Raw genomic sequence first — 22,900 nt, 5'->3', positions numbered from 1 at the left:
ATTTTGTAAAGAAAATGTATTTTCAATTACTTTAGCAGCAAGATAGATGAGGTGGAAGGATACAACGTGACTACTAATCTTGGGGGATATTTTCATTTATATAATGCACCCCTGATCTGTATTCTGCAGGCGGGTGCATTTTCAGGCACACAAAGAATTGCATACCACAATGGAGCTTCCTATCGGTCTTCTAGATTGTCTGATATTTTGCTTCAGCTGACAACATAGGGCTCACTTTTATTTATTTTTTACCATATTACTCATTCCTCTCTTGTGTGTGCACCCTCTCTCTCTCTCTCTCTCTCTCTCTCTCTCTCTCTCTCTCTCTCTCTCTCTCTTTCATTTATCCTCTAGTCACTTCCCAACTTTCTTCTTTTCAGGGTGGTGGGGCTACCTCCAGTGGGCAGAGTTAAGCACAGAATTGCCCATATTCGGATGTACCTATATTTCTGCGTCACAATATCATGCATTTCCCTGGACACCTTCCTCATGGCACTAGAATGCTTAGGACATCAGGGCATGTTGCAAAACAGAAGGGGGGAACTGAACAAAAGCCTTGCAGTTCCAACGGCAGCATGCGAGCAAGTGCATTTCTGTGCATGTTGTTGTCAGGAGATCATCCTACTATCGAGTAGGACCCCGGCAGAAGCAAGTTGCACTGTGTCTCCTAAACTGTGTGCAGCTGTCCAATGGCAGAGACTTGGTTCAAACAAAAATAGAATGCCTGCTTTAAATACAAACCAGTCAGAGCAGATTTGTTTTCTGGGCTTTTTCACAACTGGCTTGTGACTACACAAGTGCTGTCTTCTCACTTATAATGCAACATTTCCACACAGAGCACACACTCCCCTTTGCAGAAATAACACCTGGCTTTGGGGTTATGATAAGCTGCAAAATCACTGCATTGCTAAAGTCACAAGAATGCATATCAGTGTTGATTTTTCCATGTATGCATTAGGGAAGATACTTGACAGACTTTAGTAAACTAGAACTGACCTTTAAAGTACAAAAGAGAGAGAACACTCATACAGTGACAGGAAGATGGACTGTGTGATCAAACAAGCCTGTTCTGTATCTTTGCCTTTTGATTCAAACAACTTCCCCCTTCTCCCCCCTCCGAATTTGCTCATATATATATATATATATATTAAAAAAAACACAGCAATATCACATCAGTGATAAGCCCATAAATGAGATCCTCTGAGCTAAAATACTGGTGTTTATTCTTCACATTTTCTGTTGCTAAATTAAATTTGAAATTACACATTCTAGCCACATGAATACCAAACAGGGCTGTCATAATTGATGCGATAACACTGAATACCAAAAGGGGTAATGAAGAATATATTTTTTTTGTCCTCTGCTCTGCCAACTGTTGTTTCTATCTCTTGATGAATTTTGTGTTATTTCACTAACATGACAGGTTAGTGTAAAAAAACAACAACCCACAATCATTCAACCATTGCTTATTTCAAACTTAACTGGCGCCATGGATTTAATCTTTCTTTAATAGATTTTGTGTCAAGTTTGTCTACTCTAGCTGTGAAAGTTAATTACAAGATGCACAAAAATATATTCAATGTGACCCCAGATTTGCAGCTCTGAGTCTGCAAAGAAGAAAGCACTAAATGTTTAAAATGCAAATGTGAATGAAGAAAGGGATGTGAGGATTGAGGGTAAGTGGAACATGAAGAAAGTAATGAATCTCAGGTACAGGAGTTAAGGCAGGCATGGAGAAGATACAGAGTGATGGTTTTACACAAGACAAACTGTGAATGTGGAAGACAGCTGCAGGTTGGCAATATCCCGAGAATTCTTTAGGTAGCTCATCATGATGTTGTTGTTGCTGTTGGTTAGTCATTTAGTCGTATCCGACTCTTCGTGACCCCATGGACCAGAGCATGCCAGGCACTCCTGTCTTCCACTGCCTCCTGCACTTTGGTCAAACTCATGCTGGTAGCTTCGAGAACACTGTCCAACCATCTCGTCCTCTGTCGTCCCCTTCTCCTTGTGCCCTCCATCTTTCCCAACATCAGGGTCTTTTCCAGGGAGTCTTCTCTTCTCCTGAGGTGGCCAAAGTATTGAAGCCTCAGCTTCAGGATCTGTCCTTCCAGTGAGCACTCAGGGCTGATTTCCTTCAGAATGGATAGGTTTGATCTTCTTGCAGTCCATGGGACTCTCAAGAGTGTCCTCCAGCACCAGAATTCAAAAGCATCAATTCTTTGGTGATGAGCCTTCTATATGGTCCAGCTCTCACTTCAATACATCACTACTGGGAAAACCATAGCTTTAACTATACAGACCTTTGTTGGCAAGGTGATGTCTCTACTTTTTAAGATGCTGTCTAGGTTTGTCATTGCTTTTCTCCCAAGAAGCAGGCGTCTTTTAATTTTGTGGCTGCTGTCACCATCTGCAGTGATCGTGGAACCCAAGAAATTAAAATCTCTCACTGCCTCCATTTCTTCCCCTTCTATTTGCCAGGAGGTGATAGGACCAGTGGCCATGATCTTCGTTTTGATGTTGATCATCATGTAGCAATCTCAAAACAAGTTTAACAGTATCATTCAGGGATACCTGGTGTGTTTACTTTTTTGAAATGCATCCAAATATGATTTGTGATGGGGAAAATTGTGCTGAATGTTCCCTCAGTTCTTCCGTTGCATCCTCTCTCTTTTCAGTGGGCTTGTTGCTGGGCATTCAGATACCATCTATGGTTCCAGGACTCTTGCTTACCTCCACCCACCCAGGAACCCAGAGGAAAACTGTATTGTACTTGGCACTTGCAGCCGTCTGATTAATAGGGAGCCACATGCCTATTAATCCAAAGGGGTACATGCAAAGTGCACCACGGCATATGGGGCTGGTACCTGTGGACACCTGCTGGTGCTCGCCTGCCAGGAGGGGACTTGTGCTGGACCCCATAGCCTTCATTGCTTCCACTTCCAGGCAATGTTTGGTTCCTCTGATATTGGTAGTTTTATATTTATTTTTTTATGAATATTTTTTTATTAACCGACCAATCACATCAAATCAAACCAAATTACATAAATTCCAAATTACACAGCCGAATTTTAAATTTTTGTTGGGGGTACCCGTATTTCAAGTTCCGAAGGGGATCCAATCAACTTCTTGCTTCTTACTGCTGTTTTAATGTCCACAAATCTAACCTTATGATGTTCACAGTACTATCCAGTCCTTTCTTATTGTTTTGCCACATCTCTTGTTGTTGTTTTCATATATTTTTCCTTTCTCTTTGTGACCTCTGATAGTCTGCACAAGCTGGTTAGAACAGTTTGTAATCCTGCGTGGATATTTTTTTTTTTATCCAATAGCCATATCCAGACGTTTTCCATATAACATCACTTCCATACATCAAAACAGTGTTAGCGTAATTAATCTTCACCAATCTGCCTCCTTTCTCAAAACCTCTGAGGAGATTCACCAGGAATGCAGTCTGAAAACAGGTCCATTCCTCCTCCCGGCTATAAATCCTTTGGCAAGATGGTGACTCCGAATTAATTGCTGCGCCATTCCAAAAGCTCTTATTGCTTCTCAATCTCCATAAACCATACTTTTGGTTAAAGTTTATCTCCACACAGACCTTAATCATCCTGCTTGGGTCACTTCAACCGACAATTCTAATGAGGAGGGGTTCTTGTAAATCACATAGAAGAAAAATAAAAAAGGTCCCCCCCCCAATTAAGTCCCGTTGTCAACATACCCAGCCTTTGGTGTATCTTCATCATAAAATATTCCTGTTTCTCCAACCCGTCGTCTTCTTTCGCAGAGGTCACTTAAATTAGCAGACTTCACTCCCCTTCTTCACTTGAAATATGTGCATTTGCTTCTTTTGTAATTAATTATTCCAAATTGCTGCAGCTAGTGCGTGATCAGAGACAGCGTCCAGGAGAGCCGAGGTCCACACAGGGGCATTCTGCCTAGGGCCCTCACCCCCTTCTTTCGAATTAGGGGGTGATTTATGGGCACAGCAGGCAAGGGCAGTGTTCCCCATTTCCCTGCCTACTCCCATAACAGCCTCTTAATTACCCCGTGTGGGTCGGAGAGATGGTATTGTCAGCCATCTTCCAATGCGCCCCCTAGTGGCCCCCCTCTGATATTGGTAGTTTTAAATGTACATTGCACTCCTTTTCTTTGCTATCTATTTGTAACTTTCCGTGGGGCCGCTTGGTGATGGACCATCATGGCTGTGAGTTCTGGAAGACCTACCCTCTGCCCTGCAGGTCGTTTCTCACCTGGCCTGGGAGGGAGGGGCCCAGACTGACTCCAGCTGCAAAAGCTGAGGTTGTTCAACAGACTCATTGTTTAGGGGGTTTTGTTGACCGGCCGGGGTGTGCTGTTATTAATACTATTTTTTTGTATCTTTATTTTTAAATTTTATTATGTTTTATGTGAAAATTTGTCAGTTTGGTTGTGTACTTCCTGATGTTTTATGTTTTCTTTATGAGTACTTTGGTTATTTTTGCAATTATGTGATTGTTTTAATGTTGCAAGCCGCCTTGAGCAGCTTTGAACTATGGAAAGGCAGCATCCAAATAAAATGAGGGATGGATGGGCGGGTTATATAGACATACTAATATACTGCTATCTATACAAATAAATTGGGACACGGGTGGCGCTGTGGGTTAAACCACAGAGCCTAGGACTTGCCAATCAGAAGGTTGGCAGTTCAAATCTCCATGATGGGGTGAGCTCCCGTTGCTCGGTCCCAGCTCCTGCCAACTTAGCAGTTCAAAAGCACGCCAAAGTGCAAGTAGATAAATAGGTACCACTCTGGCGGGAAGGTAAATGGCATTTCTGTGCGCTGCTCTGGTTCACCAGAAGCAGCTTAGACATGCTGGCCACATGACCTGGAAGCTGTACTCCGGCTCCCTCGGCCAATAAAGCGAGATGAGCACCGCAACTCCAGAGTCGGCCACGACTGGACCCAATGGTCAGGGGTCACTTTACCTTTATACAAATAAATTAATAGGCAGTCATTGTGGACAGTGCTAAAGATGGAGAGGACAGGAGCAAGCAGGTGGGCACACCCAGGGCATAGTGCCCACAGGACTCCAAAAGACTTGTTGCCAATAATGGGTTTGTTTCATGAATACATCTTCATCGCTTGAAGACACAACCAGATGTAGGAATTGACTCCTGTTTGGGTGATAAGAAAAGTCTATCAGTTGGGACTAATATATGCATGTTCAGGCATTCACTAGAACACACAAATGGCAGAATTTGGACAGTGGGGCAGGTGCATGCACACAAACTCTACCTCTAGCAACCTTGTGTGCATAGAATCATAGAAGAGTTGGACACAAGGATCATCTAGTCCAGGGGTAGGGAACCTAAGGCCCGGGGGCCGGATGCGGCCCAATCGCCTTCTCAATCCGGCTGCAGATGGTCTGGGAATCAGCGTGTTTATTCATGAGTAGAATGCTAACTTTTATTTAAAATGCATCTCTGGGTTATTTGTGGGGCATAGGAATTCGTTCACCCCCCCCCCCAAATATAGTCCTGTTCCCCACAAGGTCTGAGGGACAGTGGACTGGCTCATGGCTGAAAAAGGTTGCTGACCCCTAATCTAGTCCAACCCCCTGAAATGCAGGAATCTCAGCATCCCTCAACCTGCTTAGTGCCCAACGTTCCCTGTGTTGTGTACAGGGAAGATCTGCATGGGACTTTGCTCACATTTGCTTGAGCATGAGCAGATCCCTCTGCAAGATCGGGGAGCCAGTGTCATGGTGGGCTTTGCTTGGAGTCAAGTGAACATGAGTAGAAGCCGCTCATAGATGCTCCCCATCTGGGGCAGATGGGCACAAGGGCATTGAGGGCAGGGCTTGCATGGCACACTTTGACATTCACAAGTCTGAACATGTTTTCTGCAATGGCTGGTTGACACATGCAAGGCATCACGTCATCGTTAATAAGTCATCTCATCTGGCCATGTATGGCCAGATCACCCAAGTTCAGCAGTGTAAATTCAGATTTATTTATATAGTGAGTGTGTTAGCACATCTAAACATGGTGAGCACTGATAATTACCTTCTTAAAATTAAGCAAGCTAGGCAGCTGATATGGAATGTTTTGTGAGAAACCTAATTTACTTGGAGAATTACAGTATAATTTCACTGAACTTCTGTGTTCATTTTTTCTTCATCATATAATTAGTCATTACAGAGAATCAAAACTATTGTTGTCTCTTTAAGAACAAAGGCCTTGGGAACTGATAATTATACCACAGCTCAACATTTTCTTTCTTGCTTTTTTTTCTTTTTCAACAGGCTTTTCTGAATATAAAGTGTGGCATTTGACGATTTTCCAGACAAAGAAGTATTATCTCCCTCCCCCTCCCCCTCCGCACGCGCCAATCCCCAACTAGTAAAACAAATCGGAAATCCTAAATGGCCAGTCTTCCTCTCTCCCTTCTTCATTGCCTTGGCAAGTGATTTCAGATGTAAGAAAATCAGTAAAAATGTACATTAAACAATCCCCCTCATAGCCCAAATAAATCAGTTGTGGTAGAGATTAATGTCTGAAATGAAAGGACAAGTACAAAAAAAGACCCATTTCAATCTACTGCATTTTTCGCTCTGAAAGATGCACCAGACCATAAGACGCACCTAGTTTTTGGAAGAGGAAAACAAGAAAAAAAATATTCTGAATCTCAGAAGCCAGAACAGCAAGAAGGATCTGGCTTCTGAGATAGCCTCTTGCTGTCCTGGCTTCTGCCTTAGCCGCACGCAGCCTCTTCCGGGCAGCGAGATGAAGGCTCCCCCGCCCGGAAGAGGCTGCATGCAGCTAAGGCAGAAGACAGGACAGCAAGCAGGATCGCTGCGCTGCGCAGAAAGCGGGCAGCGGGATGATTGCTGCCACTTCCTAGAGAGGCCCCCACTTCCAGTGTGGTGTAGTGGTTAAGAGCAGTGGACTCGTAATCTGGGGAACCGGCTTCGCTTCCAGGCTCCTCCACATGCAGCTGCTGGGTGACCTTGGGCCATTCACACTTCTCTGAAGTCTCTCAGCCCCACTCACCTCACAGAGTGTTTGTTGTGGGGGAGGAAGGGAAAAGAGAATGTTAGCCGCTTTGAGACTCCTTCGGGTAGTGATACAGCAGGATATCAAATCCAAACTCTTCTTCTTCTTCTTCTTCCAAGAGAGTACTTCCTATTTCAGCCCTAATTTCAAATGGGGGACGGGGAGAACTGTGAGGGTGCCAGGGAAGACCTTTGTGGGTGCATTTTTTCCTGCAGGCACTGCATCGGCAACCTCTGAGCTTGAGTTGTGCCTTCAGACTCTCTGAGGACACTTTGATTCCTTCTCCGTACCTCTCTCACCTCTCCAGATCAAAAGAAAGAAAAAATACAGTATTTCGTACGTCCAAGCTGCTTCCTGTTTCTATAGCTCACTGTTGGCTTTTGCTTCCTTGGTCTTCGTCATGTTTCCTCTCTATCATTTTATTATAACTGCACCTCCAATAATATACATTAAACCAGAGTAACTGTAACATCCAAATGGTAAAACAACATTTGCGTGTCGAGGTCCCCAATCCACCCCCCAAAATAACTCACAACGGACACGTATTTTTTGTTTAAAATTTTTGGCATGATTTTGGCCACAACTTTATTTAAATACAAAACTGTGAGTGGTTGTTTAGGCATTGGTTAAGACTATCTGTCCCCCCGCCTGGGGACAGAACTGACTTCCAGGCACCACCGAAAGACAGTGCGGGGGAAAGCAAGTCGGGGAGAAATGGAGCTGAGTCACAGACCCTCAATTCTCATCCGCCTGCTCCCCGAAGGCTTGCCGGCCCTAGTCCCATTCCAGGGATTGGACGAAAAGATGGCAAGCCCCAGCATTCCTTTAACGGAATTCCCTTTCCGCAGCAACCATGGAGGGGCAGGCCCAGCCTATCCTAACCCCTCCTCTACCAATTTATAACCAATGCCTAACCGCAACCTTACAAGTTGTGACGATTTGCTACACAGTAGGCAAAAACCACCCAGCCAGCCAATTTGCCAGGTGGAAAAATTCCTACCAGGCCCCTGCTCAAAGGCAGACGACCCCATGACAGGCATAGCAAGGTCAACGCAACAACTCCTTATTCTAGGGCGGGTGGGCGGGTGATCCGTTGCACGCAGCAAAAGAGAAAGTACAAGGCTGCGTGCAGAGTATTTAAACCTTTTACCCCTCCCACCAAAATTGCAACATAACTTTCCCCCCAGCAACTCGGCAATCCAATCAATGCCCCCTGGCCATCTTGGAGAACTTACCCAGCAACAAAGGGGGTGACTCAGTAGACCCCACCGCAACACGTGCTCTCCCTGAAGGAGAACACGCTTTCCAAAATTAATTATTTTACTTAATTTATCGCATGGGCAAAAATCAGACCATGAAGAGGACATTAATTCAGTCTTCTTGAATGCCATCTCATACAATAGATGCCCCTTGTTAGCATTCCTGGATGTTTGTTTGCTCAGTATTCTTAGAATGTCTTGATAACTAACAACAAATGTCCATATTAACTGTTGTATATATCACAATTGAAATCCTCAGTATAACTCATTTGGGAATACTACCTTATGTTCTTGTGTTGGTTTTCCTTTTGTAGTTTAGTCATGCAGCTGGCAAGAAATACTTAAGAAAGAGTATTAAATTGATTTTTTAAAAAAAATATCCCTAGCTTCATCTGAGCTTGAAATGCTGAGACAAGCAAAACATGTTGCTATTGCTTAAGAAAACAATGAATCTTAGAGTCAGCTCTCAGCCTCTTGTTTCAGTTGCATCTGTTAGATCAAGGATGCTTTAATTGTGGTTTCTGCCAATAAAAATTGGGAAGAACTGTTAATGGAAGTGAGGCACCCAAAATGTAGTGTTTATAGGAAATACTGTTAGAGTTACAACAAATATTTTTTTTTCCTGTTAAAGAAAAGAGATGGGGGGGAGTATACATTATTTTATTATTTGCTTTGATTGTTGTAAACCAAGGTCTATTTTTAGATTTGGCATAGAGATCAGAGACCTGGTTAAAGTTGAGAAAGCTTACCACTGTGGCTTTATCCTTCTTTGATCATGCTTAATCATGTTCTAGACATTTTTCCCTCTCTCTTTTTTTTTCTTTTTTTGAAGTTTGTTATTTTTAATGCACTTCAACACAGATTGTTTGTGACTAGGGAGGAGAAATTCTAAAGTTGTATTTGTTTTGGATTTTGTACAAGTCTGTTGCTGATACTACCATACGGGATGATGTCGTGGCACGCTGAGGTGCAGTGAAGGCAGTTATAACACTTGAAAGTCAAAGTGGGTGCCCCTTTGCATGAAAAATAGCATGCACTGTTGATGTGCCCCTAGGGAAGTATCCTGCAAAATTTCAGAAGGATTAGTGCCTGGGTGAAGGAGTTATTCTAAGTATATACATAAAAAACACAGCTCAGTGGTTGCTTGCTTGTTTTTGTTTTTGTTTTTGTTTTGTTTTCTTCCATCCTTTTGCATTTCTCCCAGAATAACAGTGATTGGAAGTAAAAGGAGAGCCCTGGTAAAGTTATCCCTTGGTTGGAAGCAAGAGCTGTCAGTCACAAATCTACCCCCCCCTCCCTCCTATCTTCCCCTCCCTGGTATTTTCTGCATATGGAGAGTTTGGGGAAATCACACTCAGAGCAGCTCCAGTGGACTCAGAATTTCTCACAAAGCTGCAAGAGCCCCCAGATTCATTCTGAAGTGATTTGAAGGAGAATCATTTTCACCGCAGAGATATCCTGAATTTCTGTGAATCAGCTCAGTGAAGGGCTTATCCACCCCTCCCTTTGCCCTTCTGCTTTCTTCCAGGGAAACCCAATGTTGAACTCCCTGAATCGGAACAATTGGCAATTGCGTGTTGTGTGGATTGCTGTTTGTTCCAATTTAGCGCTAAAGAGTTGGTTTTCCAGGGGAAAGTGGCAAGAAAAACTACTCGGATGAGGACCTAGAAAGAGACAAGAGGACAACCACTTGGCCCCCTGCTTTCTGGGCATGAGACCTAAGCTTAGGATTTAGGATTCATCAGAATCTGATGTGCGCTTGGAGAGACACAGCCAGAAAGAAGAGACTCTGCTGGGCAATGATCTGACTCAATATAAGGCAGCTGCATATGTTTACATTTGTGAACTCTTCTCCTTTCAAATCACTTTTAAAATATTATATTCATACATCCCCAAATGCCTTGCATTCTGACTTTTAAACTTGGGGGTCACTTCCTGTTGCTTATCAAAAACAGAGTTATGAGCAGATGGTTTTGCTTTTGTTTTCGGTGTGGCTGTTTGGAGCTTTGCTGTTGCTTGAATGCAACATGATGGAACCTAACAGAGCAGATTGTGTGTGTGTGTGTGTGTGTGCGCGCGCACGCACATTGAAATATTTTTTGTGCTCTCTTCATTCTTGTAGGTCATCATAAACATGAAAAGCTTCTGTTGTGCTGTTAGCTTGCTTCGTATGCAATGCATGCATGCTTATAAATGCATGTCTCTAGATCTATCGGCTTTGTTTATTTCTTATACTCTATGTAGGAATTGCAGAGCTACAGAGAACAGAAACTAAATGATCAAAAGCACAGATGGCTGCTCAGCTGACATGAAAACATTCTTTCATTGACTTGAAATATATTGATTTATCCAGGTGGCTAAACAGCCCAAAAGTTTGACCAGTCAGAAACAGTGAAAATGCTTTCCAAAGCCATTTATTCATGCAGTGACATGCATAGTTACTCTGGTCCAGCTGAGGCGCCTTCCTCTTTACGTAATGTAGTGAATCTCTTGGTTTCCCATGGAATCCCTCCGATTCCATGAAAGCAGAAAGAAAACCTCCAAATTTGCTTTAAATTTTGCTTTAAGAGTGAATTCCCTTAAAATTATTCCGGTGTTGTGCAAGAGAACTCCCCTAACTCATAGTATTCGTTTTCTGTTTCAGCCTGGGGTGCAGTTTCAATATTAAGCAACTCAAAATCAAACAGATTTTGATGAAAAGAAGAGATCTGGACTGAAGTGCTCAGCTGCTGCCAGTAAACTTGCAGGCTGAGCCTTTTGATGATATGGTGTAGAGACATATTGCCCTCCCAGCTGATGCTACTAGTAGCAAAATTCAAAGCAAATTTGGAGGTTCTCTTTCTGTGCGACTTTTTGTGTATGAGTAAAGCTGGATCAGGGCCAGGAAGCACATGCTGCTGAAGTTATTTTGCACCATTTTCTTTATGTGTTATTTACATTGCTTAGGCATAACTAAAGAAATATTGTGTTTTAGTATGAAATTAAAACATTCTAAAGGATAAAAAAACAGTAATCCCTTTTCTTTCCTTTGCTGATAAAATTACAAGTGCCCCAAATATTGTGTTTGTCTTTGTTTGTTTGTTTGTGTGTGTGTGTTTAATAGTTTTATACTGTTTATATTCATAGTGATCCTGAGCAGTGCTTTTTTTCTTACAAAAAAAGTTTAGGGGTGCTCTCATTTTCCCACTCATATTGAAATACTGCCCCTCAATGAGGCCAAATGTAGATTCACACAAAATGTTTAGGGGTATGCGTACCTCTGCAGCCCCCCAGAAAAAAACAACACAGTTCCTGAGAAAGAATTTGGTTTGAAACAGATTGGACTTAATGGAAACCTTTTCCCTTTATGTTGCTGAAGGTTTCCTCCTTTCATTTCCCTGTGATTGGTGTCTCCCTATTTATTTTCCCGCTAAAGTGATGGGCAAACTCTCCCCAGCAATGGGTGATGACTAGAAACTGAAAAATAAGATTGCTCATTCCAACTCACGCCAAGGATCATAAATCAACTTGCAATTTTGGCTGGTCCTAATGTTGCCCTATCTTCTGCTGCTCCTCAAAATTCCATCCACTTGTTGTTGTCCATATCATGAACATTAATCATAGCTCAGTCATATCAGCCTCAAAGTGTAGTAGCTAAGTCTTCAGGGACCTGTGGGCAAATCACAGTAAGTGCTAGAGTTTTTGTGGAAGAAGAAGTTGTGAAATCCCTCGCCAAGTCTTGGGAAGATCTACAATCTGAATGACCCAAAGCTTATGCAATGGATATTTATAAGCTCCATGCCCCCACTCCCTCTCATCCTTCATTGTAATCCATCCATCATTACTGTAGTACACACTTGCATTTTCTTTTCAGATCCTCGGTTTATTAGCGCTCACCTGATCCCCGAAAGTGACAACCCGGAGGATGATAAGATCTATTTTTTCTTCCGTGAAAATGCAATTGATGGGGAGCATTCTGGAAAAGCTACACATGCCAGGATAGGACAGATCTGTAAGGTAAAACTGTGACTGGATGATGAATACACTCACGATCATATTCTTTCAATTGTAAAGAAAGATCACTTCACTAATACCGGTACATTTAGTATTGTGGGTAGATGTGTCAAATAATATGTATAAGGTACAATGGCCATATCCATGTGATGTGATGAGGAATTAACAATGGTAAGCTTTGGGCTCAGTTTGAGTCCGGTTTGCTTAAACTAACTTTAGTTCAAACAAACCACAGTTCCCGAGTTCAAACAAAACATGGAGCTGCAGTTTGTGCTGAAATAAAAGCAGAAGCTTTTGCTCTCCTGCTCCCGCAGCAAAAGAAGTAGAGAAGCCCATGGTAATGCACAGGTCTGAGGCATTCTGTTCACCTGAACTGGGCCTGTAACTTCATGTAAGAACAGTTATTTCTGTTTTTAGGCTTATATTCCAGTCTTCATTTGGGTAGCTTGTGGTGAAAGCAGGTGTAACGTTTGTTGAGCAGCAGCAACAGTTTAGAAATGCTCTCGTTGTCTTTAAGTGAGATATACCTTTCCTCTTTGGGGTAAAGTTTGAAATACTAGCAGCAGAAGTTACCTGAAAACAGGGCCGATGGACTGAAGCCAGCTACAAACCTTCTTCCTCCCCTCTGAACCTCATGGCGATTCTGCACAGAGAGTCACAAACCTCTGGTGCTATATCGCCGCTTCCAGTTCCTAACTGGACAAGGCCATGTGTGGAGCAGGGTTATTTTGGAGGAGGTGGGACCCTACGCATGGCTGCACTGAAGTGGGAACTCCCATGTGCCACTACAGCTTCACTGAGGGCTTCTCCACACTGACTTTTCCTCCACACTTTCCAGGTGCAGTCTGAGATTTCCTACACAATAAGCAGACTTTGTTTTTATGTCCTGACATGAGCTATTTCTTTTGTAGAATGACTTTGGTGGCCACAGAAGTCTTGTCAACAAGTGGACCACTTTCCTCAAAGCACGCCTGATTTGTTCGGTGCCAGGTCCCAACGGCATTGACACTCATTTTGATGAGCTCCGTAAGTGGTCAAAGTGGTCAAAACCATTCTCTCTCTGGCCAGCTGCATGCTCATTACTAAATTGGCGGCTGGTTTTGCTTCTTGCCCCTTATTTTATTTTATTTATTTTGACAGAGGATGTGTTTCTAATGAACTCAAAGGACCCTAAAACCCCAATCATCTATGGAGTGTTTACAACTTCCAGGTAGCGGACATATCATTTTACTTCTTGCGGGGGGGGGGGGGAGTGCATGGAGGCTGCCCGTTTTTAAAAGCTTTCTTTGTTAACATGGCCCTTTAAAAGAGAAGGCATTTTCTCAACCTTTGAACTGCTAGAAAAGTAGTAGATGTAAGAGGTTAATGAACTGGAGTTTTCCTATGAGCAATATATATATAATCGCTCAGAAGTCTGCGGCCACACAGTTTAAAAGAATGTGTGTGTGTGTGTGTGTTTTTCTGCATTAACCCTTTTCTTAGTATGTGTTCTATAGGAGGCCTAATTGCGTCTGGTGCCTATTGAATGCAAACATTTTGTTTCTATTGACCTGGAAGCCAAATCCTGTCCCTATGTTTTTGCTTTGGCTCTTCAGAGAGAAGTTACACACCATACAAGCAACAACTCCAGACCCTTTCAGAGGGTTGTCACTTGCCTGGTTTGTAAGCCCCCTTCAAGGAAGCTGAGTCCCATGGGTGCTGGGCTGGTACTGGAGCTAGGGAGAAGAAGGGGACTTAAAGGGCAGTAAATGCCTGCAGATCATGGAGGGAAGGGGAAATTAAAATGTGGATATAATTCTCTATCAAAGTAAATTGTTTCGACTGAATCCCATTTTCAAAGCATCTCATTTTGATTTGGTTAGACAATTGCACAAGGTTGCTGTCGGCTTTTTTTGCGACAGAAAATAAATAAATAGAAAGCTGGTATTTCTAGAACCTCTCTAATTTAGAAACAATTGCTTCTTTTTTTCCTCTTCACCTATCTGTTTTTCCACCCTGTCTATTATTAGCAACATCTTTAAAGGATCGGCTGTGTGCATGTATAGCATGACGGACGTGAGGAGGGTGTTCCTGGGTCCATATGCTCACAGAGATGGTCCCAACTATCAATGGGTTCCCTACCAAGGAAGAGTCCCATACCCGCGACCAGGAACTGTAAGTGCCCTACTCACTGGGCAGCCAGGTGGTGCCCAAGCAGTATTGGCAGGCATTTATCTGGAGGGAAGTACCACTGTTTTCTCTGTAGGGATAATTGTTGAGGAATCGCTCTAGAAGCATGCACATTGATTTCAGTGTGGTGTAGTGGTTAAGAGCGGTAGTCTTGTAATCTGGTGAACCGGGTTCGCATCTCCGCTCCTCCACATGCATGACCTTGGGCCATCACACTTCTCTGAAGTCTCTCAGCCCCACTCACCTCACAGAGTGTTTGTTGTGGGGGAGGAAGGGAAAGGAGAATGTTAGCCGCTTTGAGACTCCTTCAGGTAGTGATAAAGCGGGATATCAAATCCAAACTCTTCTTTCATCCACCCAAAGCAGTCCATGAATTTCAATTGCCTATTGAAATAGTATGGCATGCCTTCTAACTGTGAAAGACATCTCATTTAAATGCCTTGATCTTCTGAACCACCCTGAGATATTATGATGAGAAGGGCAGTATGCAAGTCTAATAATAAAAAATGCATAAAAATAAATTCTGAGTCAATCAATACATTCAGAGAAAAGGGCAGGGGATTTTTGGTGTTGAGGACCATAACACAGTCTAGAAACAAAATTAAATAATTCCTTCCAGTAGCACCTTAGAGACCAACTAAGTTTGGTATTGGTATGAGCTTTTGTGGTATCTGAAGAAGTGTGCATGCACACGAAAGCTGATACCAATAACAAAGTTGATCTCTAACGTGCTACTGGAAGGAATTTTTTTTATTTTGTTTCTACTATGACCAACACAGCTACCTACCTGTAAGCATAACACAGTGTGTTTTTCCACATACTATGGAGTGGCATCTTTCTGAGAGGTCCATACATGTGTTTTTTCTGAATACAATGGTGCCCCGCAAGACGAACGCCTCGCAAGACGGAAAACCCGCTAGACGAAAGGGTTTTCCGTTTTGGAGGCGCTTTGCAAAATGAATTTCCTATGGGCTTGCTTCGCAAGACGAAAATGTCTTGCGAGTTCCTGCGGGTTTTTTTTCCTTCCCCCCCTTTTTCTAAGCGCTAAGCCGCTTATCAGCTGATCCGCTAAGCCGCTAAGTTGCTTATCAGCTGATCCGCTAAGCTGCTAAGCCGCTTATCAGCTAAGCCGCTTATCAGCTAAGCCGCTAATAGCGCTAATCCACTAAACTGCTAATGGGCTTGCTTCGCAAGACGAAAAAACCGCAAGACAAAGAGACTCGCGGAACGGATTCTTTTCATCTTGCGAGGCACCACTGTATGTGTCCCAACCCTAGTATACTGTACTGATAAAAACAAAAAAAACCAACATCCAAGGCAAGAACTATGTAGCAAAAACCAAACGTAATTTGGCCATTGGACCTATTAAATGTACTGCGGATGACTTCAGAGTGAACATGCATGAAATTGTACTGCACACCTCTAGTAATCTTTTATTTGCCAGCCCCCTTAAGTGCAGTAAACCTGCGCCCCATTGAGATTCACAGGCTTGTCTGCATAGCCAAATAATTTATATTTGTTAGTTTATTATTTATTGAACTTGTATACCGCTCTATACCCAGAGGTCTCATGGTGGTTCACAGAAGTATTAAAGTACTTATCTACTGCCCTCTCACAAAACATCAGGCTGGTGTACAGCAAGATAAAAAATATTTAAAAGTGGTGTGAAGCAATCATTGAAATGATCATTACAATTGCGTGTCGAGGTCCCCAGGGCCACCCCAATAACTCACACATCACACAGAATTTTTGTTTAAGATTTTTGGCATAATTTTGGCCACAACTTTATTAAAATACAAATTTGTGAGTGGTTGCTTAGGCATTGGTTGCGACTATCTGCCCCCACCATGGGGGACAGACTGACATTCCACACGATGCGGAAGTCAGAATAGGGGAATACACTTGGGGGTAGCAACAGAGCAGGGAACCTGCCCTCACCCCAAATGCAACCAGGAGCTCATTGCTATGGCCTGAGCCCCCTTGACAGAGTGGACAAGCAATAGTTAGCCCCCAATTCCTTTAACGGAATCCCTTGCAGCAGCAGCAGCAGCATTAGAGGGGCAGGCACAGCCAATCCATGCCCCTCAACCAACCAAACCATAAACCAATGCCTAACCGTGAACCTTACAAGTTGTGACGATTTGCTACGCAGTAGGCAAAAACCAAATGGCCCCAGCCAATCAGCCAGATGGACAAAATTCCTACCAGGCCCCTGCCGCAAGAGCAGACGACCCCATGACAGGCATAGCAAGGTCAAAGCGAACAACCCTATTCTAGGGAGGGGGGACGGGCAATCCAATGCATAGGTGAAAAGAGGAAGCCCTAGCCTCGTGCAAGGAGTTTTAGCATTTCTAGCTGTCAATCAACAAATGGCAACATTAACTTCTTCCCAACGACAAGGGAAGCCCAATCGCATCAATTAGCCCACCCCCAACTTTGGAGTGTCCTGGCGGCCCCCACTACAACACGTGCTCTCCATGAAGGAGAACACGCTTTGCACACAACCATTGGGAAAGGACAGTTCAGCTCTAGGAAAGACATGGCTGCTGCATCCCCAATATACGTTTTGCAGAGGAACGGGCCGTGTTAATCCGCTCCAAGGGCAGCTTTTGGTAGGCCCTGGATTATGCAGAGGCAACATGGATTTTTAGTTTCACAGCTTCCATTTAAAGCACTAGGGATGCAAACAAGAAATCAATACAGTATATGAAGGATGGATTCCTTGAAATGATTTAGCACTTAGGTTTCCTAAGGGATCCCAGTGCACCATTGAACTGGGGAATTTGAGAGGGGAAAGTGCCCACAGCGTCCTTGGACGTCTCATCGTATGTTCGTTCCTTGTAAATTCAACGCTTATAGATGGCTGCTTGAAAATGATCGAGACAGTCCATTTAGAAAATCCAAAAAGATTATTCACACATGTTCTTGTATATGAATTCCCAGCTGCATTAACAATACTTAGCACTTCTAAATTACTTTTCTTGTTCAAAGCACTTCTCATACATTATCCGATTAATCATTATCTAATTAATGCAAGTAATCAGTATTGCACTCCATCTGGAAAATCAAGATTGCCTTTGGGATGTGAAATATGGAATTTTTTTTAAAATGCAAAATTGCTATAAGCTATGAAAAAACTGTTGTTAATTGTTGGTATTATTTAACTGCTAGAATGTGGCATTGATAACAAAAAACAGAAGAAGGGAACCTCCTGCAGTTTTTCTGGTTTTTAATTGTGTTTGATATGCAATTATCTCAGGCTCTGATATTCACTAATAAAAGTGGATACTTGAGTTTTGTTGCTAGGAAAAAGCACATAATAAAATGATACCTAATATATGATAAAAACCAGGCTACATAGAACTGGTGCTGCGATGGAGGACACCTTCCTATTCTTTTAAAAGACACATGTTGTTGTTTTTAATGTCCTCCCTGATGAATTGTTAATAAGATGATAGCCATGATAATTGATTTTTCTCCCTACAGAGCGTGTTGCAAGATCAGGATTGTTGTTTAATTACATTTTGGCTTTCAAGTGCTGTATGTTTTAGGAATACATAGGCGATGCAGGTTATTTCAACACTAGGGCATTTGTGTTCTTAAATCAAAGGAAATGAACACAAAGTATAATAATGCTATCAATATTTTACACTTCAAGTGTTCAAAGCACTTTACACGTCTTTAGGAATGAGGCAAGAGGGAAGCTTGAAATGTGAACTTGAACAGGGCTGCCCCAATTCAGGTTGAGTAAAGCCCCCTTTGAGCTTGGTCCAAATTCACCTGGTACCACCTCCCTTGGAGTAAGAGGTGAAGGCAAATCTCTAACAGCACGATTTATCTGAATGCTCAGGCCAGTATTATAATTATCCCCATAAAATGCAATTTACCCACAGACACTTAGCAATGCTGAGATTTGAATTCAGCAAGTCACTGGCTTGCATATACTGGAGGGATTGTATATCCCAACACAGATTGACTCATCTATCTCTATATTGGCGATGCTAGGTTGTAACCAACTTTAGTCCTACTCAGAGTAGACCTATTAAAATAAAGGACACTACTAATAAAACCTCTGAGCAGGACTAGCATTGGACACAGTATGATGATGATGGAGCAGCATCATTGTGAAAACCTAAGGTTGTTGTGTATACACTGAGGAAATGGGAATTTCACTGTTGTAATCTCTTGACAATATTCTCTTTTGCCATCCCCCTCCCCAGTGTCCAAGCAAAACATTTGGTGGCTTTGACTCAACCAAGGATCTTCCTGATGAAGTCATCACATTCGCAAGAAGCCACCCAGCGATGTACAACCCTGTATTTCCCATCAATAACCGCCCCATAATGATCAAAACAGATTTGGATTACCAGTTCACACAAATTGTGGTCGATCGGGTAGATGCAGAGGATGGCCAGTACGACGTCATGTTCATTGGGACAGGTAAGGCTCCACAAACCTCTTTAGAAAGTGAATGGAAAGCAGAGCAGAAGAGTCCAATAAGTTTGGCATTCCTTCTGTGCAAGTACCGTCAACATGAATGGACTTCCACCAAAGCAGTTTTTGGTGGAAAGTAGCCATTGCTATATTTCTAAAACAAGAGGTGCCAAAACTCACCATGAACGCCTCCCTTGTTCTCTTTGAATGGCAATGGCACCTGCCTGAGAGGTGCTGGAACTGAGTTCTGGTGGGTTCCTGCTGAAAAAGAGCCCTGTCTGTATCTTCTAGTGTGGCTCACTGAATTGCTTACAGGCAAGGCTCGGCTCTATTTTGGGTGGACTGCAATTTACTTGATTGACGTAATGACCACATCCATTTAAATAACTCTAGACCCAATTTCTCAATGGATGATAAACTTGTGTCCGGACTATGCCATTTCAGTTTGTAGCTTGGGGCTTGCACATTTGAATAATTTCCCATATCCAAAATACTTCCCCAAAATAAATGTCCTGAATATAGCACCTTAGAGAGCACATTAGTATAAAACACTTGTTTTATCTTGTATGCAGCAGCCTTTAGTTCTGTATTCTCCCTTCTGTTCCAGGAGCTGCCAACCCCTGGGGACTCCCAATTTAATACTAATTCAATTAAAGCTTGAATTAAGTTTAAGCTTTGTGTGACTTCAGTCTTTTTTTATCCTGATCTCTGGAAAAGCAAGACTGTCTCCTTGTCTTCCAATCTGCAGTCCTACCCAGCTCACAGCCAGCAGACTTCCATCTTAAATCTCATCTGAGTCTGACAGTTACCTTGGCAATGTGGTGTGGTTGATTAATCTCAGAGAACAACATTTTAATTCCCACTATAGCAAGGGCCACAGCAGCGTCACTTAAACAAAAATAAATGCTAAATGAAAATACCACCATCTTTTCCCGAGGTCTAGTGTAAGTTAAGAAGGAAGTAAGTTATGTTGTTTCCCTGAGTCCTAGCGTAAAGGAAATGTGATTAATTCAGCATTGTTGTTGTTTAAAGTATACATCTGGATACTTTGTTCTAACTCTCACCTCAGTGATGGTTCACTTCAATCCCTCTCCAGCAGACCAAAATGCATATTTTTGCCCTCATAATTTGACTTGAGGGCAGGAGTGGATCATTTAACACAGTCTCGAGTCCATCTTTCAGTAAACGTGAATTAATAACGGTAATTTTATCTTGTAAGATGAGTTACTCGCCAAAGCTTGCTGATCTGAAATGAGGGGCCTGGTTCACTTTGTGTGAAATTGTTTGAAATATTATTCCACGTAAGCCTGATCTTGAGTACAGATAAAGCTTCGCTTTGGATGCCTGAGGCCTGATCAGAGACACTGTAGGGTTTAACACATTGTGCATTTGACCTCAGAGGCTTTAGAGAGCAGCAAACCACTAATGGGGGGGGGGATGTCCCTCTTAAAATAGAACTATTTATCTTAAAGATTTAATGCCTATCTGCTAGTCTGACTTCTTTGGCTTTGTCAAACCTCTGTTGTAGAATTCAAAATGTTTTAAACGTGGCAATAATCCAGTTCTCCATTACTTTGTAGTGGTCTCTCCTCCTGCTGCAAGAACTTAAATCTTCCAGTCTTTGATGTTGACAAAATTGATATAGACTTTGTTTAAAACGGTGGCTTCCGAATGACATCCTTTGCCCCCCACATCCCCGCACAACTTCTAAGCTTAGTAAAGTGTTTTTATCCCCTTCCCCTCTTCCACCTGGAATACTCCGTTAAGAAAAACTGACAATTTTCAGGTCAATTATTCTGCAGTGTTGGGTGAAGCGATTTGTCTGCCTACGGCAGGGGAAGCTTTTCACAGTAGAGGGAGAAATGTTATCACTGGCTCCCCCCCCCAAAAAAAAAAGCTGCCGTTGGAGGCAGATGAACAGCGGCAGGGCCAAAAGTCGGTAATCCTGCACACACAGGATACATTTAAAGCACATCCAAAGGAAATTATTTCCCTTATAATTCTGGGCTCTTTAGTTTCCCCCTTGCAAACAGTTCTCAGCAACCCTGCAACAGACTAGCTATCACCTGGCGCCTTCACTATACAGTGGTACCTCTAGATGTGAACGGGATCTGTTCCGGAGCCCCGTTCACATTTAGAAGCGAACGTAACCAGTGACGGCACGTCTGCACATGCGCACATCGCTTTTCGTCGTTTCTGCGCATACGCGTGAAGTCATTCTGAGCGTCTGCACATGCGCAAGCGGTGAAACCCGGAAGTAACACGCTCCGTTACTTCCGGGTTACCGTGGAGCGCAACTCGAACGTGCTCATCCCAAAGCACATTCAACCTCATGTTACATTTGCTTCATGTTACATTTTTTCAGGTTGCTTCCTGCGGCGACCCGGAAGTGGCACTAAATCACGCTTCGCGCATGCACACAAGTGCCAAATCGCACCGCGCACCTGCGCAGATACGGCACTTCAGGTTGTGGGCTTTTCATGTTGCGAACGGGACTCTGGAATGGATCCTATTTGCAACCAGAGGTACCACTGTACACCTTTAGGCGCCAGGCAAAAATGTACCTTTTCAACCAGGCCTTTGCCTGACTTGATTTACATCCTATACCCTGTTTAAAAATGCTGGCTCTTTTGGGGTTGTTGTTTTATTGGGTTGCTGGTTTTGTTTTGATTTTATGTATTTTATATTTTATGTGAACCGCCCTGAGACCCAGTGGCGTAGCGTGGGTTGTCAGCACCCGGGGCAAGGCAAGTAATTTGTGCCCCCTAACCCGTGGATTTGCGCCCCCTAACCCTAACCCCCAGATGTTGTGCCCGGTGCGGCCGGCCCCCCCTGCGCCCCCCACGCTACTCCACTGCTGAGACCTTTGGGTATAGAGCGGTATAGAAATTATATATATATAAAATTGGGACTTGGGACCCCAAGGGTCATATAGTCTAATGCAGGACTCTCAACTCAAACTCTGCACCGTTTGGAATCACCAGCTGATTCCTAACAGATCTGACAACTTAATTAATTTGGTAGCACCCTCCAGCTGTCTGTGTGTCCCCATGAAGTCTCACTTTCACATCTGCCCTTGTATTGTTATTTTTAAAAAGAAAGAAAAAGAAAACATGGTATACTTTGGACTTGAGAATAAATCATAAAATGTAGCCCTGGCTGATCCTGTGTATTCCTGGCTTTAAATACACATTTGTGGCAGCTGACATTTCATTGGTAACATTACACTGCCCTGTTCATTTGCTGACAGCTAAAATGGGTCCAGGGTTCAGATTTTGGGGGGGTTTTGCAATTAAAAGATTTCAATATAATCCTTCTTTGGAAACTTTTAAGAACTTTTGAGATCATTTTGAAGGTAAGTGGGTATTGTATGGAGCCGACTCTAAAGAACGCATTGCTGCATAATCCCCTTTTTGAAATACGATAATTTGTATTGTGGGAAACATAAAACTTCTGTAGATCTGATATTGGACTGCTCTTGGACTCAAGGGGGAAAATGGTATCTGTCTTTATTTCAGATATTGGGACAGTTTTGAAAGTAGTTTCTATCCCTAAAGAGACCTGGCATGATTTGGAGGAAGTTTTGCTGGAAGAAATGACAGTCTTTCGGGTAAGTTTGATTGAAATGTTGGTTATCTGTTTTCGCTCTCCTGCTGCTGCCGCCCGCCACCCCCTGCAGGCAGCTGCAGAGACAGGGTTTATTGTGGAAGAGTCCAGCAAACCTTTCTAATTAGCTTCTCAATTAGAAATTCAGGCACTAGTCAAAATAAACCTCAGAGCTTTCAGTGCCAGTTGTGAGCTAATAGCAAAAATTATATTGCTGACTCTCCTCCCTTCCTCCCCCCCCCCCTTGTTCACTGGGCCGCTAAAACCAATAGATATGACTGTTTGCAATTTACAGTGAAAACCATCTGTAACATTTGAAGGTCTTGCTGCCTGTCTTCTCCCCAGAAAAATATACAGAATTAATTCTACATCTGGGCATATGACATGAAGACAAAGGCGTA

At 42.9% G+C, this 22,900-nt stretch overlaps 1 protein-coding gene across 1 annotated transcript in view; it reads left to right on the top strand.

Annotated features, from left to right (window-relative positions):
- The window catches only part of SEMA3A (semaphorin 3A), a 193,278-nt gene that overhangs the window by 146,871 nt on the left and 23,507 nt on the right, over positions 1–22,900 (top strand). The window contains exons 7-12 of the mRNA XM_083738745.1: positions 12,151–12,293; positions 13,202–13,316; positions 13,431–13,500; positions 14,300–14,444; positions 18,680–18,899; positions 22,412–22,503. Coding sequence (XP_083594871.1) covers positions 12,151–12,293; positions 13,202–13,316; positions 13,431–13,500; positions 14,300–14,444; positions 18,680–18,899; positions 22,412–22,503 — 785 coding nt within the window. The remainder of the gene's footprint in view (positions 1–12,150; positions 12,294–13,201; positions 13,317–13,430; positions 13,501–14,299; positions 14,445–18,679; positions 18,900–22,411; positions 22,504–22,900) is intronic.

Source organism: Podarcis gaigeae, assembly GCF_964106915.1.
Source record: "Podarcis gaigeae genome assembly, chromosome: 5".
Lineage (NCBI taxonomy): Eukaryota > Metazoa > Chordata > Lepidosauria > Squamata > Lacertidae > Podarcis > Podarcis gaigeae.
This window is presented reverse-complemented; position numbering and strand designations above follow the sequence as displayed.